The sequence below is a fragment of the Pelodiscus sinensis genome, chromosome 8 (assembly GCF_052426305.1).
Source record: "Pelodiscus sinensis isolate ZL-2025 chromosome 8, ASM5242630v1, whole genome shotgun sequence".
Classification (NCBI taxonomy): domain Eukaryota; kingdom Metazoa; phylum Chordata; order Testudines; family Trionychidae; genus Pelodiscus; species Pelodiscus sinensis.
In genome coordinates this window covers 38,750,601-38,765,039 of record NC_143059.1, presented here as the reverse complement: position 1 = coordinate 38,765,039, position 14,439 = coordinate 38,750,601, and the positions used below count along the sequence as shown (strand labels likewise).

Genomic DNA, 14,439 nt, shown 5'->3' with positions numbered 1-14,439 from the left:
TATCAAAAGCTTTGCCAAAGCTAACGAATATCCTGGTCCACCATCTTCCCCATGTCTACAGAGCAAGTTACCTCGTCACAGAAGGCAATCAGCTGGGTTGGACATGACTTGCCCTTCGTAAATCCATGTTGACTGTTCCTGATCGCTTTCTTCTCTTCAAATGCTTCAAAATGGATTCCCTGAGGATTCGTGATTTTCCTGGGGACTGATGTGAGGCTTGATTGGTCTGTAGTTCCCAGGATTGCCCTTCTTCCCCTTTTTAAAGACGGGCACTACATTTGCCTTTTCCCAGTCATCCAGGACCTCCCCCAATTGCCATGAGTTTTCAAAGACAATGGCCAATGGCTCTGCAATCACATTAGCCACCCTGGGATGCATTAGACCCCTCTCCATGGATCTGTGCATGTCCACCTTCCCCATGTCTCATAATCAGTATCCACTGGCAAAACCATGTTACCAGCAATGGTGTTGAAACCCCACCCCTAACCTGTTCTAGGCTCAGTGGAGTTCAGTAGTGGGGGCACAGGCAAAAAAAGCACAAATTCAGGTTAGGATTGTAAGCTTGTGTTTTTAAATTTTCACTTGGAGAACGAATACCCAAGAAGTATCTGAGTAACAGGAAATGAGGCAGATTCTCAGCTAGTAAATCACTACTGACTTAAAGGGAGGCCCATTGTCCTTATAAAAAAAAGGCAAAATGCCTGAGGCTCCATTCATACAAATTCTAGGTCTGGATGGAAAAAAAGCATATTTTGGTTTTCCCAGCTTTTCTAAGTTACTGTACTATAGCTACATAGTACAGTTACATCAAGATTGCCCTACTGAGAAGAAGCAGTAGGATGTGAAATAAAAAATGCAATTTTTTATGTTTTTTTCTGGGATTTTCTATTTGTTTAAAGATATAAATCTAACAAACATGCTCTGTTCAGGTATCAGACCCAACATCTGCACAGAGCAGCTTTCACTTTTTCCAGTTATATTTCAGTCACTCAGCCTGACAGCAAAAAACTAAGCAACAGAACCACCTAGTGGGCAAGAAAATCAGTCACAGAGCCACAGCTCCTTAAATTGATGCAGATTTGTTGAAATATGCACCATATTCCAGTACTTAAACAAGTTAATACACAAGTTATAACCTTTCTTATGCAAGGCCTGTGTTTTGTTTTTTCTTCTTCCACCAACCTTAGTGGTCCTTCATTTAAATTACATGATGATAGAAATATATGTAGTCTAGTGCTTGCACTAAGAAATAGTAATAGAAATAATACATGGCTCAGATTCTGAAATTCTTTGGAAGGATGTAAAATTTTAAACTATTTTGCATTGATGACTAGCTGTACATAAAATGTATGGCTGTCTAATGTATTCAACAATGACAGTGTGGCAACTTGTGTGTGTCAGGTCAGCTTAGGATACACAACAAAATGTGTAGCTGGAACTGGCTTACCCTAACCTGAGCTGTGGCAGCATCCACACAGTGGGAGGCCAACGGGCGCACATGCTCCCGTGAGCTTTCCTTACTAGAAGGAGTAGTACCGGGCAGTGGTGGGGACTGCCATCAGCATTCGATGTAGGGGGTCTATACTAGACCCACTAAATCGAACTCTAGAAGATCGACTTTCAGAGCGTCAATCTTCTCATAAGTATAGACATGCCCTTATAGTTTTATAGTCCTACCTGTGAAGAGTGAGGTCACAAACAAGCTCACAGAGGAATATGTAGACTACTGCTGAAGACTTGGCATGATGTGTGGCCACTTTTTCAATTAGTTTTTTGTATCTGTCTTTCTGAAAGTGTTTAGAACCTTTACTGATCATTGATCTCCACTTGGGTGCTTCCTGCGCTGTGCCTAAGTTATCTATATTTATGATTTATGCTTTGAGGTTCTGCTTAAGAGTGTCTCTGAAGTATTTACATTTACTGCCTTTTCTGAGGTTCATGTTATAATAGAAGGCTTTTTCAGGAGCCTAGCTTTACCAATTCTGATAACAAGATCTGTCCATTTAAGCTGAGCTTTGGTAAACATTGCCTCAATGCTGGTTACTTTTTCCTCTTTCAAGAATGTTAATATTGACCTATAATATATCTATGAATGTGAAGATTATATACTTTAAAATTAGATATACATTTGAGGTTTGTACAGCTTCCATTCATAGATTCGTGGAATTAAAGGCCAGAAGTGATCATTTTATCATCTCTTAGGCTGACCTCTGGTATATCATTTAACCCAACTAGCCCTGTACTGAGCCCAATAACTTCCCTGTTCTCCAATGGTAAATCACTCACATTCTTATAAAAATGTGTGTCATATTGCTAATTTGTAATGATCTAGCACAGGGCTACTCAACTTTGGAAGCCCCGAGGGCCACAATGATACTCACAGCACTGCTGAGGGCTGCATTTTAAATGTCGTTTTATATGTATGCAAATAGCTTCTTTCACACTGATGGGCATGAGTACAAAGATTAAGAGAAGACTACACAACACACAGGCCCCATTTAAGTCAGTTCTGCTGATATTACACAAATGCAATATTTACCCAATTTCCATCCATCTGACAGCACTTTTAATGACCAATGACAGTCCAGGACTTTAACTACTAAAACGCATATCAACAGAAGACCATTATATTGATTACTTTTTTGGTTTTGGCTCCCACCCACAGGCCACAGACAAATGGCCTGCGGGCCATGTGTTGAGTAGCTCTGATCTAGCACCAGCTTCTAGCATGTGATTCTTGTTACGTCTTTCTCTGCTAGATTTAAGAGGCACTTGGTGCCTTGTATTTTCTTCCAGTAGAAATTTCTGCCCAAGATCTTTCTCCACAAACAGCTGCATTCCTACTTCTTCTTTCCTCCAGGCTCATCTTGAGAAGTTTCCTGAAAACTGACTCCTCCCATAGCAGGAATTTGGGGAGCTGCAAAAAGGAACACAATCTTCCTGAACCAACAGCCCTAGGAACTATAGCCAATGGAGCCTCCAAGTGTAAAAAGGCAGCCTGATGGAGGACTGGTCATTCAATACTACTCTGCTGTCTCCTTCATCCTCATACCCCAGCAGGATGGCTCAGGTGGAAGCCATGCCACCATTGTTGCACAGTAAAAAAGCTGCACAAAAGATTTAACAGAAGACATTGTTACTAGTATGAAATATCTCATTCTCTTATCTGTGAAACAAGATAGGGATCATGCTCAAGAGAATCAGTGGTTCCTGGCTTCATCTGCTTTTGTTCCCAGCAGTTTTCAAACTGGGAGAGGGAAAGAAGTGGTGGAGGGATAGACTATTTTGTGGATGTGAATGTGACACACTTTCCCTCTCTTCCCCCTCCCCACCTTCTTTTCTCCACAAGGAGTCCCTTCCCTATCTCTGTCACCTGTTTTGAGTCACCTTTGTTTATGGAAATGGAGGAAACCTTAGTTATAAAAAGCAAGAAAAGCCTCCTCCCTCTCGCTTTTCAGTGAGAAGCTGTGGAAGTGTAGTATGTCTCTTATTCCTTTATGCCCGTGTGGGTGTGGGACGGAGAACATCAATTTTGTGAGCTTCAGAGGGGTAGCCGTGTTTGTCTCTAATAGAAAAAACATATAAAACAATGAATAGTCCTGCAGCACCTTCGAGACTAACAAAAAATATAGATGGTATCATGAGCCCATGAAAGCTCGTATCGTCTACATTTTTTTGTTAGTCTCTAAAGTGCTACAGGACTATTCATTGTGCTTTTAAGGTTTTTTCAATTTTGTGAGAGATTCTTTGAGAAAGGGAGTTTTCATGTCCCAGAATCACACTGTAAATTCCCTTTGGCTTCATTTGGGTTTCCCAGAGATCAGCCGCACCGCCAATACATAGTGCAGCGAGTGAGAATTCTCTGTGCGCCTCTGAAACCAGAGTTTTTCATACTTGATAAGTAATATTTATGCCTTGATAACTATGTGAAGCACTGTTTAATGATATGAGTGATTTGGGAACTTAATTATGTGGCTATTTGGTGGTATGACTAGGAGGCTGACTGCATTTTTTGTTGCCTGCGATCTAAGAGAAATATTATAAATTGAAGATAATAAAATAGCTTTTGCTTCTTTCACTACATGCTCTTGAAGGGGTTTGCTTTGGAAATGTAGTATGTTATTGTGACGGAGCAGGTCGGCCCCCCCCGGGGAGGCGAGCCTGCCCCGCACTAAACCAGCGGTCGCCCTGACCTTCTTCGGGGCGACTCGAGACCCGGGGGTGACATGCGGTGCGTGCTCAGCCGCCGCGCCCAGGGATCCTGTTGACCGGGAGCTGGCAAAGGGTGAGGGAGGAGGAGCCTGCGTACATGGTGTGGGATGTCATCACGTCCGCACGCCGTCGCGGGCATTTCAAAAAGCTGGCTGACTCCGGTGAGAGGGAGGAAGGTGGAGAGCAGGAGGAGGAAGGTGGAGAGCAGTGGGGGGGGAGCGAAGCGGGGTGAGCAGCGGAGGGTTCGGACGCCCAGAGACGAGCCGGAGGCTGGGAGAGACGGAGCGGGGACACCAGGATTAGGGCAGGGTGACCCCTGGGAGGAGATAGGAAGTAGCCCAGGGCAGGGCAAGGAGCCAGCGTGCTGGAGAGTTGCGGGCCAGCACCCCCCCCCAGCAGGGCAGGACGAACTGATCCTGACCCTAGGGCCCTGGGCTGGGGTCCGGGAGAGAGGGAGGGCCCGGACCCCCCTATCCCAGCCCCCCGGCTATGGGGGATTGAAATCGCAGCTGTGTCAGCGCTGCAGAGGCAGCAGGGAACACTGAGGGACGAACGGAGGTGGCGGGGCGCCACCCCGTTACAGTTATCTATATGGATAGAGCCCTACAAATCCATGGATATCCACTTTATATTTGTAGGTACCTGTATTTGTGGCTGCAGATATCCGTAGCTAATTTTTGTAGATGTGGACACAAATTTTGTATCTGTGCAGGGCTCTATATATGGAGCATCACATGTCATCCCATTGGCCAAGACACAGTAGTGGAATGTATAAGTGTCACACTGTACAAGCTTTGCCCCTTGGCCATCAGACTTAAAACAATTAGGTTCTTTTTTGCAATCACAAGATGAAATACATTCCACATCTTCATTTTTTTAGCAACCTGTCTTCTGTCACTCCCGTCTCTTTAGAGCAGTGGTCTCCAACCCTTTTACACCCAAGATCACCTTTTCAATGTCAGGACAAGCGAAGATCTACCCCATCCCTTCCCAAAACCCCACCCCTTCCTTGAGGCCCCGCCCTCTCTGTTCCCCTTCTCTCCATCACTTGCTATCTCTGGCCCTTATACACTCTCAGGGTATGGTTACCCTGCTGCTTTTTTTTTTTTGATCCTTCTGTTGGAAGAAATTTTCCAACATTTAGCCCGTCTAGCCTGGGCCAACTGTTGGAAAAACCCCTTCTTTTGGAAGCCCCCTCATTCCTTGTGGAACAAGGAATACGGGGGCTGCCAAAAGAACATGTTTGCCAGAAAAACTCCTGCAATCTAGCCTCACTGGGTTGAGACAGGATGTGTGGGCTCTGGGGTAGGAATGAGGGATTTAGGTGTGGGAAAGGGTGAGAGGTGCAAGCTCTGGGAGGGAATTTGGATGCAGGAGGATGTGGAGAAGGGGATGCTGGCTCAGGGAGGGGGCTCCAGGCTGGGGAGTGTTGGGTTCAGGTCAAGGGTTGGGGTGCTGAGCAAGCCACAGGGTTGTGGCTGTGAGGGTGCAGGAGTTTGGGTTGGGGTGTGTGAGGGACTCAGGGCAGGGAGGTTGGGAGTATGATGGGCTCAGGACACAGATCTGCAGTGTGTGAATAGTGCAGGAGTGTTGTGGCAGAAGACTGAGGAAGTGGGGATACAGGAGTTTGGGAATGTGAGAGACTCAGGACAGGGGGTTTCAGTGAATGATAGACTCAGATTTGGGGTCAGGGTGGGGGGTACAGGAGTGTTATGATGCTGTGGCCAGATGAGGGCTTGGCCCCAATTGGGGACTTGTTGGCCAGGCTTCATTTTGAAATAAAATATTATGTCAAACACAAAAGTTTTCAGCATTGTCTTTATTAATGAGAGGGGTGGGGAACCTGTTTTGAATTGGAGTCACTGACCCACAGACAAGTCAGTTGGGGCCACACAAGTGAGATACAAAAACACAACCCCTCCAAGCCCCTCAAGCCTCACTAATGTGGCCCCAACTGTGCTGGTAGGGACAGGGTGCTTGTAGATTCCAGGGCAGGGGACTGGGGCAGGGGATAGAGTGCCAGTAGTTCCTGGGGCAGAGGGCAGGGTGCCAGGGCAGGGGGCAGGGTGCCAGGGCAGGGGACTGGGTGCCAGGGCAGTGGCCTGGGGCAGAGGACAGGGTGCCAGTGGGTGCTGGGGCTGGGGCAGGGGTCGGAGTGTTGGGACAGGGTGCTGGTGGGTGCTGGGGCAGGGAACTTGTGGGGGTCTGGGCAGGGGGAGGGGACAGGGACCGGTACCTGGGGATCCTGCAGTTGTGCTCCAAGGCCCAGAAAGTGCATGGGCTGCTCCCCCGTCCCCCAAAGAGCAGCGCGGTACCTGAAATGCTGGTCTGTTGTATGCCTGATGCCTTCCTGCAGGGGGAGGTGCGGGGGAAAGGGGAATCTCGGACCACACCAGCCCCAATTGCTCCTCTGCTCCCCAAGGCAGTGTGTGCTGCCCAAGCACCTGGAGCTGGCATGCTGGGGACTTTGTTCCCCTGCTGCCTCCCTGCGTGTGGGAGCGGAGGAGGAGTCCCAGACCATGCCATCTCCAATTGCTCAGGCGGCACATGCCTTGCTCCTCCACTCCCCACAGCAGCGCACACTGCCCGAGCAGGCGCAATCCCGGACCACCACCCCCTCTCCCACGCGCAGGAAGGCAGCAGGGGAACAAAGTCCCCAGTGCATGATGGACCAGTGTTTTAGGTACTGCGCCGGCTGTTGTGGGGGGAGGAAGAGTGGCTTGCACGCTTCCGGGACCTGGCGCGCAGCTGAAGAACTCCCCCCCACCCCACAGGAAGCCCACGCTACCTCCATTGTCCCTGGAGGTAGCATCAGTGCGGTATTCATCTTGGGGGTGGAGGGCAGTGAGGAAGGGCCCCCGAAAGCCTCGAGATCGACTGGTTGGGCCCCCAAGATTGACCGGTCGATCGCGATCAATGGGTTGGTGACCATAGCTCTAGAGCATGTCCCGTGTTTGGTCACTGCCCTTCTCATGCATCCGTGCCATGTGCTGTCAGCCCGTCCCCATTTGCATGGGCCCTGTGCTCTGTCACCCCCTCCTCCGTGCATGACTCTCAACCTTCTATCCATGTGCACATGCCCAAGATTGTAGGATGTAGTGGAACTAGAAAGACGCTCTCTATGCACAGTTCAGTAGTTTAGTAAAACTACTAAAACTAGCTATTAGTTACTAGGCAATCAGGTACGAGCTTCTCCTTTAACTCCTTTATATCAAGATTTAATTGATGCAATGCAGTTTAATAATTTACAAAAATGCAGCAAAGTGAAAGTAGTACATGGTTTATCAGAGTCTAATTGGAAAAAGATATAAGCAGGACTCTTCTTTCTTCACAGTTAAACAATTACCACAAACACAGTCAATTAAGCAAGTTTATAGCCTCCCCAAACTCACAAAAAATCCACAACCTTTACTGAGTTCTGAATATAGCTCCAAAGTATGCATTTTAATAACAATATAAATTCACTTTGTCCAAAACTATAAAACCCATTGGTAATATCCAGTGCATATCATTATTATTTCCTGCCCTTATAGGCTGGAATTATCCGATGTCTTGAAACAGTGTGAACTCACAACTCACATACACTTGATAAATTGTAACCCTCCTGTTTTTCCCCAGTGTGCTACATGTTCTGAGGAGTCAGGCTGAAGCTATGTATCTAAGAGCATAAATGAAAACAAAAACAGACCTCTACAGAAATCTTAAATTGAACCAAAAGACAGATTTACTATTATATGTTTTCTTCAATCATAAGTTGGCCTCCGTCGGTCAGTTGACCATGGATGACGTATCCTAGTTCTCGTCTTGGTTCGTGTCGAATTGTCTGGGACAGCGTCGGGGACAGCGTCGTTGGTGGCTGAAAAGGCCAATCCGGGACAGGCATTCTTTGCCGCAGAAGTTGCAGCTATAGGTGGTTCCCTGGCTGTTGTTGTTGCGTAACTTCCTGCGGGCTCGCTTTTCTTCTGATGCACGCATCATGTTCGTTTCGCCTGACTTGAGCTGTGTGGTCAGGGTGCTCCTCCACTTTGGGCGGTCTGCTGCGAGGTCTTCCCAGGACTGCGTGTTTATGTCGATGGCTTTCTTCAATCATAATACTTGGCGATATGCAAGTTAGAAAACATCATTTTCCAGGTTTTACATGATCACTAGCAAGTGATGCTACCAACTTTCACCTCATGCACTGCAGGATACTTCTTGGTTATCAGCATAAATATAGCTCACAGGTGTGAGAGAGGATGTAAAGTAGGATTACAAATTCTTCCCAACATGATAGCAAGTAATGTCCAAACAATAGGCCTAGTCCCAATGCAAGTATTGTATAAGTGAGGAATTCAGGCTACCATAAAAATAATGCAGGAAGTTATACAGAATTTTTAAAATACAAATATTGGGTAGCTACAGAGATGGATTCTCTGCTGGCTGTTAAAGTTTTAGATGGAAAGTCGTATCTCACAGAGAGCGCTCAAGTATTCTTCATTATCAGGATCCAATGCCAGGGCTTTCTCATAACACTCAATTGCTTGAGGCTTCTCCCCATTCAGCTGGTGAATGAATCCAAGAATACCAAAATTCTGAGCATCTGCGCAGCCTTTCTGAATTCTCCGTTCTATTAATTTTTTCAAAACATATTTACATAGGCTTCTTTCATGAGAGTCTCTCTCAATTTTCAGTCCTTTTGTATATTGTTTAATGGCCTCAGAGTCAGATTTTTTGTAAAATTCTTGGAAGCGTCCATAGCGGTAGTGGAGTTGTTGCTTCTCTTCACAAGTAAGTTTCTCCATCTTAAATACTTTCTGAAAGATGTCTTCCGCTTCTTGATACTCATTTCTTTCTGCATACATCATTGCAAGGTCAATATGGGCATACATAAACTTAGATTTTTGTTCCACTACCATTTTAAAATGAAAAATGCATAATCGAATCAATTGCTCCATCTGTTCTTTAGGTGGATATTTTGTAGCCTTTTTCATTTGGTACAATTGTGTTCTGTAGCAAAGACCTATCTGATGATGTAGGAAACCAGAGGTTGGTGTAAATTCCAATGCCTTTTTCAAATACTCCAGAGATTTATCCACTAGTCCCTTTCTTCTGTAAAACTTTGCAGCATATCGCAATAAATAGGGAAGATTTGGGGTTTTTTGCAATGCCTCTTTGATATACTTTTCCCCTTCTTCAACTTGGTCTATGTCCTGAAGTTTCAGTGCAAGCAGTGCCATAACAAAAGTGTCATTTGGATTCAGACTTACTGCACGTCTTAAAGGTTCCAATGAGGAGTCCTCACCAGAAGAGCCTTTTGCAAAAAAATCTTCCAGGCGATACACAGCAATTGCATATCCACAATTAAATTCTGGATGGTTGGGTTCTTCTTCCAGTGCCTTCTCAAAGCATTTCTTTGCTCTTTCATAATACTTTCCTCCAAACTTTAATAGTGCCCACCCTTGTTCACAGTAGATCTCAGGGAGCTGAATCTTATAACGAGATGCACTTGACAACTTTTTGCAGCTGCTTTCTACTTTGTCTATGTAGGATTGAGCTTCTTGAAATTGGTTCATATGGTAATAGACCCATGCATAGTTCCCCCAGGTAACAAGACTTTTCCTGTCAACCTCATCTCCATAAGTTGTTTGAACTTCTTCTTCAGCTTTTTGTAGACTTTCCAGGGCTTCCTTGCTGTTGCCTTTCATGTGTTTCACATAAGAGAGGAGATTATAATTTGTGATTTTGGATTTTGTGATTAGAAACTCAATCTGAGCACAAATTGTTTCCTCTAAATCATCAAGATCAACATCATCCTTCAGCAAAGTCCACGTAAAATGACATTCAAGTTGCAGCAAGACAGTTTTTAGAGAATTCTTGGAAATATTGCTAGAGGGGAAAAAATAGAAGCATGTTTAAATCTTTGAGAAGAAGAGATTCAAATAAAAACTATGTGTACGCCAAGGACAATTTATCTATTTTCTGTTCTGCTTTTCTGCAGCTCTGTTTTTAATTTGCAATATTGCCAATCTTAACTAGAGAGGAAGCAATCATGACAACACTACCGGTGCTTCAGAGAATGGATGCATCACAAGTGGCACTAACCAGAGAGCAATACTTTGAGAAGTCAAAGGTCTGGAGCTCACTGGTCTGAAGATTTGAACACCATTGGTTATGCATATTAACTCCATTACTGTTAATCCATGTCAAGTATTAAAGATGTAGGGAGTTCATGAAAGTGTCAGATTACACAAAAAAGCCAACATAATATTGGGGCTTGTAAACAAATGCCAGTGTTTGCCTAAAAAAGACAATCAAACAAAAATGTCAAAAAATTACAGAGAGTTCAGGTACCTTACATGTGAATTTCCGTATTTTAACATATTTGGATTTCTTCCGTAAGGAACTCTGAATTTCCTGGGTTTGCCATACTTCTTTGGGGAATGATTATATTGCTTTATAATGTTCTTTCCATTGTATCTCCAGTTTCACATCACTTTTATCTGACAGTATAATAATATTAATTTCATGTTTCCAGTGTTGATATTCTGTTTTACATTGTTTCTCCTTTATGGCTTTTTCTTGTCCATATTGGATTGTTTTTACTCTCTGGCTACGTCTAGACTGGCCCCTATTATGGAATAGGGATGCAAAGCAGGCAAGTCAGAATAGGGAAATCTGCGGGGGATTTAAATATCCCTGCGGGATTTAAATAAACATGGCCGCCGCTTTTTTTCCGGCTTGGGGAAAAGCCGGAATAAGAGATCCTTCAGAAAAGGGCTTTATTCCAGAGGATCGCGCCAGTCTAGATGCTCTTTTCCGGCTTTTCCCCAAGCCGGAAAAAAAGCGGTGGCCATGTTTATTTAAATCCCGCAGGGGATATTTAAATCCCCCGTGGATTTCCCTGTTCTGACTTACCTGCTTTGCATGACTTTTCCGGAATTAGGGGCCAGTCTAGATGTAGCCCCCATGTACAGTTTTAAACATAAGCTGAAGTTACAGCTTGAATGTGTTTTCCAGACAAGTTTGGGGAGTGGATAAACCATTTGCCAGAGGTGATCCTAGCAATTATTGGCTGGTAAGCTTACTTTCAGTACTGGGCAAATTGGTTGAAATTATAAAGAACAGAGCTATCTGACACATAGTTAAACATGATTTATTGGGGAACAATCAACATGGGTTTTGTAAAGGAATATAATTCCTCACTAATCTATTAGAATTCTTTGAGAAAATCAGCAAGCATGTGGGTAAGGGTGATGCAGTAGATATAATATATTTAGCTAAGAACATAAGAACGACCATACTGGGTTAGGCCAAAGGCCTATATAGTCCAGTATCCTGCCTTCCAACAGTGGCCAATGCCAAATGTCCCAGAGGAAGTAAACAGAACATGTAATCATCATGCGAATCCCTCTTCTGTCATCCATTTCTAGCCTCTGACAAACGGAGGCTAGGGACACCATTCCTACCCATCCTGGCTAATAGCCATCGAAGGACCCAACCTCCATGAATTTATCTAGCTCTCTTTTGAACCCTGTTAAATTCCTAGTCTTCACATCCTCCTCTGGCAAGATCTCCAGAAATTCTTTAACAAGGCCCCTTACTAGAGGCTATTAAGTAAAATAAGACGTCATGGAATAAGAGGGGAGGTCCTCTCCTGGATCAGTAATTGGTTTAAAATAGAGAACAAAGGGAAGGAATAAATGGTCAGTTTTCAGAATGGAGAAAGGTAAACAGTGGTGTCCCTGAGGGATCTGTTCTAGGACAAGTGCTGTTCAATATATTCATAAATGATCTGGGAAAAGGGATAAACATTGAAGAATACTCTGGAGATTATACCAAACTACTTTGCCTGAGCCTCTAGTTTCTACTACATGACACTCTGCTCAGATCTTCCTTTTTCTGGGGATAAGGGAAAGGGGGCCATCCAAGGTAGGAGAATACTGGGAGTGGATAGAGGGTAATGATTTATGAAAGAACTGGAAGTTGGGACCAATATTTTTAAAAATAGGTGCCAAAATGTACGCTCCTAAATCCATATATAGACAAGGAAATAGATTGTCAAAAGTATTAACAACCAGCAACAACAATGGATAAATGTGAAAAAGAGGATACATTTCTATGAATGATCTTTCTTTTCCATTCCTTATCTTTATTTCATAAGTAGTAGATGTGGGAAGATCACTTGAAAAAGAACAAATTGGTTTACTCTCAACAAGTTGGCACTAGTCAGTACTCCTGCCTGATAATTTATCCTGGCACACACAGTGCCTTGTTTCTGCTCCTCACTATTTGCTTTCTCATATTGCACCTATCTGTCCCTGGATCCTTTCTCTGAGCATTAAACGTTACTTTCAGATTCATTGCAAGTCTGGAGTTTGGTCTTTAAAAATATTAATGGAAAAAAAAAGCTCTGAAATTCCCTTAAGCCTTTAAATACCCAGAAGTTGGTTGAAGGGGCTGCAGGAGCAGGTGGGAGTTCAAGGTCTGGGTGATGGGGAGGCACTTTCCTGGCACAGCTCCCCAGGAATGCACATGGCTCCATATCCCCCATTGCTCCCAGGCACCACCCCTGGCTGTTCCTATTGGCAATGATTACAGACAATCAGGAGGCAGAGGAAATGCCTCCTGGTGGTGATTTCCTACACTGCTGTATCCCCAGCTTGGGAGGAATGGGGGGGGGGGGGGGAGGGAGTAGAAGCATATGGAGCTGCTTCCTTCCCCCCACCAAGTGGAGCCTGTGGGTCAGATTCAGCCCTGGCGTACCTGACTCTGGTCTGCAAGGCTCAGAGCTCCCCCTCTCCTTGCAACTGGGAGCCAGTGCTGGCATTCCATGGGGGGAGGGGGGAGGGGAAGGGGCAGGCCACAGGGCTGGATCGCCAGTGCCAGCTCCCGGATGCTGGGTAGGGCAGCCTCAGGTGCTGGATCTGGCCCCCAGGCTGCTGGTTCTCCACCCCTGCCCTAAAGTACTTGTAGCAACAGTGAACACTGTAGGCACAAGTTTTGGGGATGTAAATTCCACCCATGAAAATGTAGAGGGCCTGAGGCTTGACCATCTGGAAATAACAGAATTAAATTTACAACAATTCTCTCACTTTAATCTAGACCTCATTTGAATTAACATGTAAAACAATTAAGTGCATTTGGTACCATACCTGCTTAGTTACTTAAACTCAAATTCTAGTTTAGAATTTTCATATGAAGGAAAAACACAAATCCTCAGCCCAGGCAGATGGACTAGAAGAGTGGGTCTCAGGGTTTACAGATTACTGTACCCCATTCAGGAGTCTGATTTGTCTTGTTTACCCCAAGTTACACATCACTTAACAACTACTTACTTACAGAATCAAACATAAGAATTAGAAATTACTGAAAAAAACCTGCTTACTTCTCTTTTTACCATTTAAATATAAAATAGATCAATTGGAATATAAATATTGTTCTTACATTTCAGCATATAGATAAAACAGTATAAACAACTCATTGTCTGTACGAAGTTTTGTTTATATTAATTCACTAGTGCTTTTTTATGGATCCTGCTGCAATATGAGGGAAATAGCTAAATAAATTGACATACCTCCACACCACTGTGTACCCACAGGAGTATGCATATTCCTAATTGAGAACTCCTAGATGATTGGATGACCTTAATGTTCTTTCTATCTCTACATTTCTATGATTGCAATGAAATAGATGCAGTTCAGAGTTGCTGTTGTTTACTTACCTCATGGCCTTGCTTCGCTGGTCAGCTGTTATAATGTAGCCTGGTCTTTTTTTCTTACTAGCCTGGGATGCTGATGGTGGCTGTTGTTTCTTTCCTTTTTATATGCATTCTAGCATCATGTGATCAGGGCTGTTCCTCAGCAGTTTAGTGAAGTAAATGGAAACTAGAAAATGAAACCTATGCTCTGTTCTCTGAACAATATAAACAAGTAAAGCTGAACTAATCGCTGCCAGGGAAACTGAAACTTAAGGAACTTGGATCTGTTTCTACTGTTCGCATTTGTTTTCATGCCATTGATTTAACTGCTACAGACTAAGGCAGTAATAGCTCAGAGTGTTCTGGTTGCCCTTCCTAATATAAAAGAATTTAAGTTTCCCCTTTGTTTAAAATATAACCATTAGTGCACAGATGGAGGAAAAATGTGCAGCTAGTGGATCAAACAGACACAAGGCTCAGTGGGAGGGACTGGGAGTCAGTTTCTATTCCTAGGGCTTTGTGTCACTTTCGACAAGTCACTTAGGTTCATA

The 14,439-nt window shown here is 44.2% G+C and overlaps 1 protein-coding gene across 1 annotated transcript; it reads right to left on the bottom strand.

Moving 5' to 3' along the window:
• Positions 1-7,414: 7,414 nt before the first annotated feature.
• LOC102455962 (interferon-induced protein with tetratricopeptide repeats 5) lies at positions 7,415-14,117 on the bottom strand. Its single transcript, XM_025183839.3, has 2 exons — positions 13,913-14,117; positions 7,415-10,077 (listed from the first exon to the last, which is right to left on the bottom strand). Exons 1-2 carry the CDS (start codon positions 13,915-13,917, stop codon positions 8,643-8,645), a joined length of 1,440 nt encoding a protein of 479 aa, XP_025039624.2. The 5' UTR covers positions 13,918-14,117; the 3' UTR covers positions 7,415-8,642.
• Between the last annotated feature and the right edge of the window lie 322 nt (positions 14,118-14,439).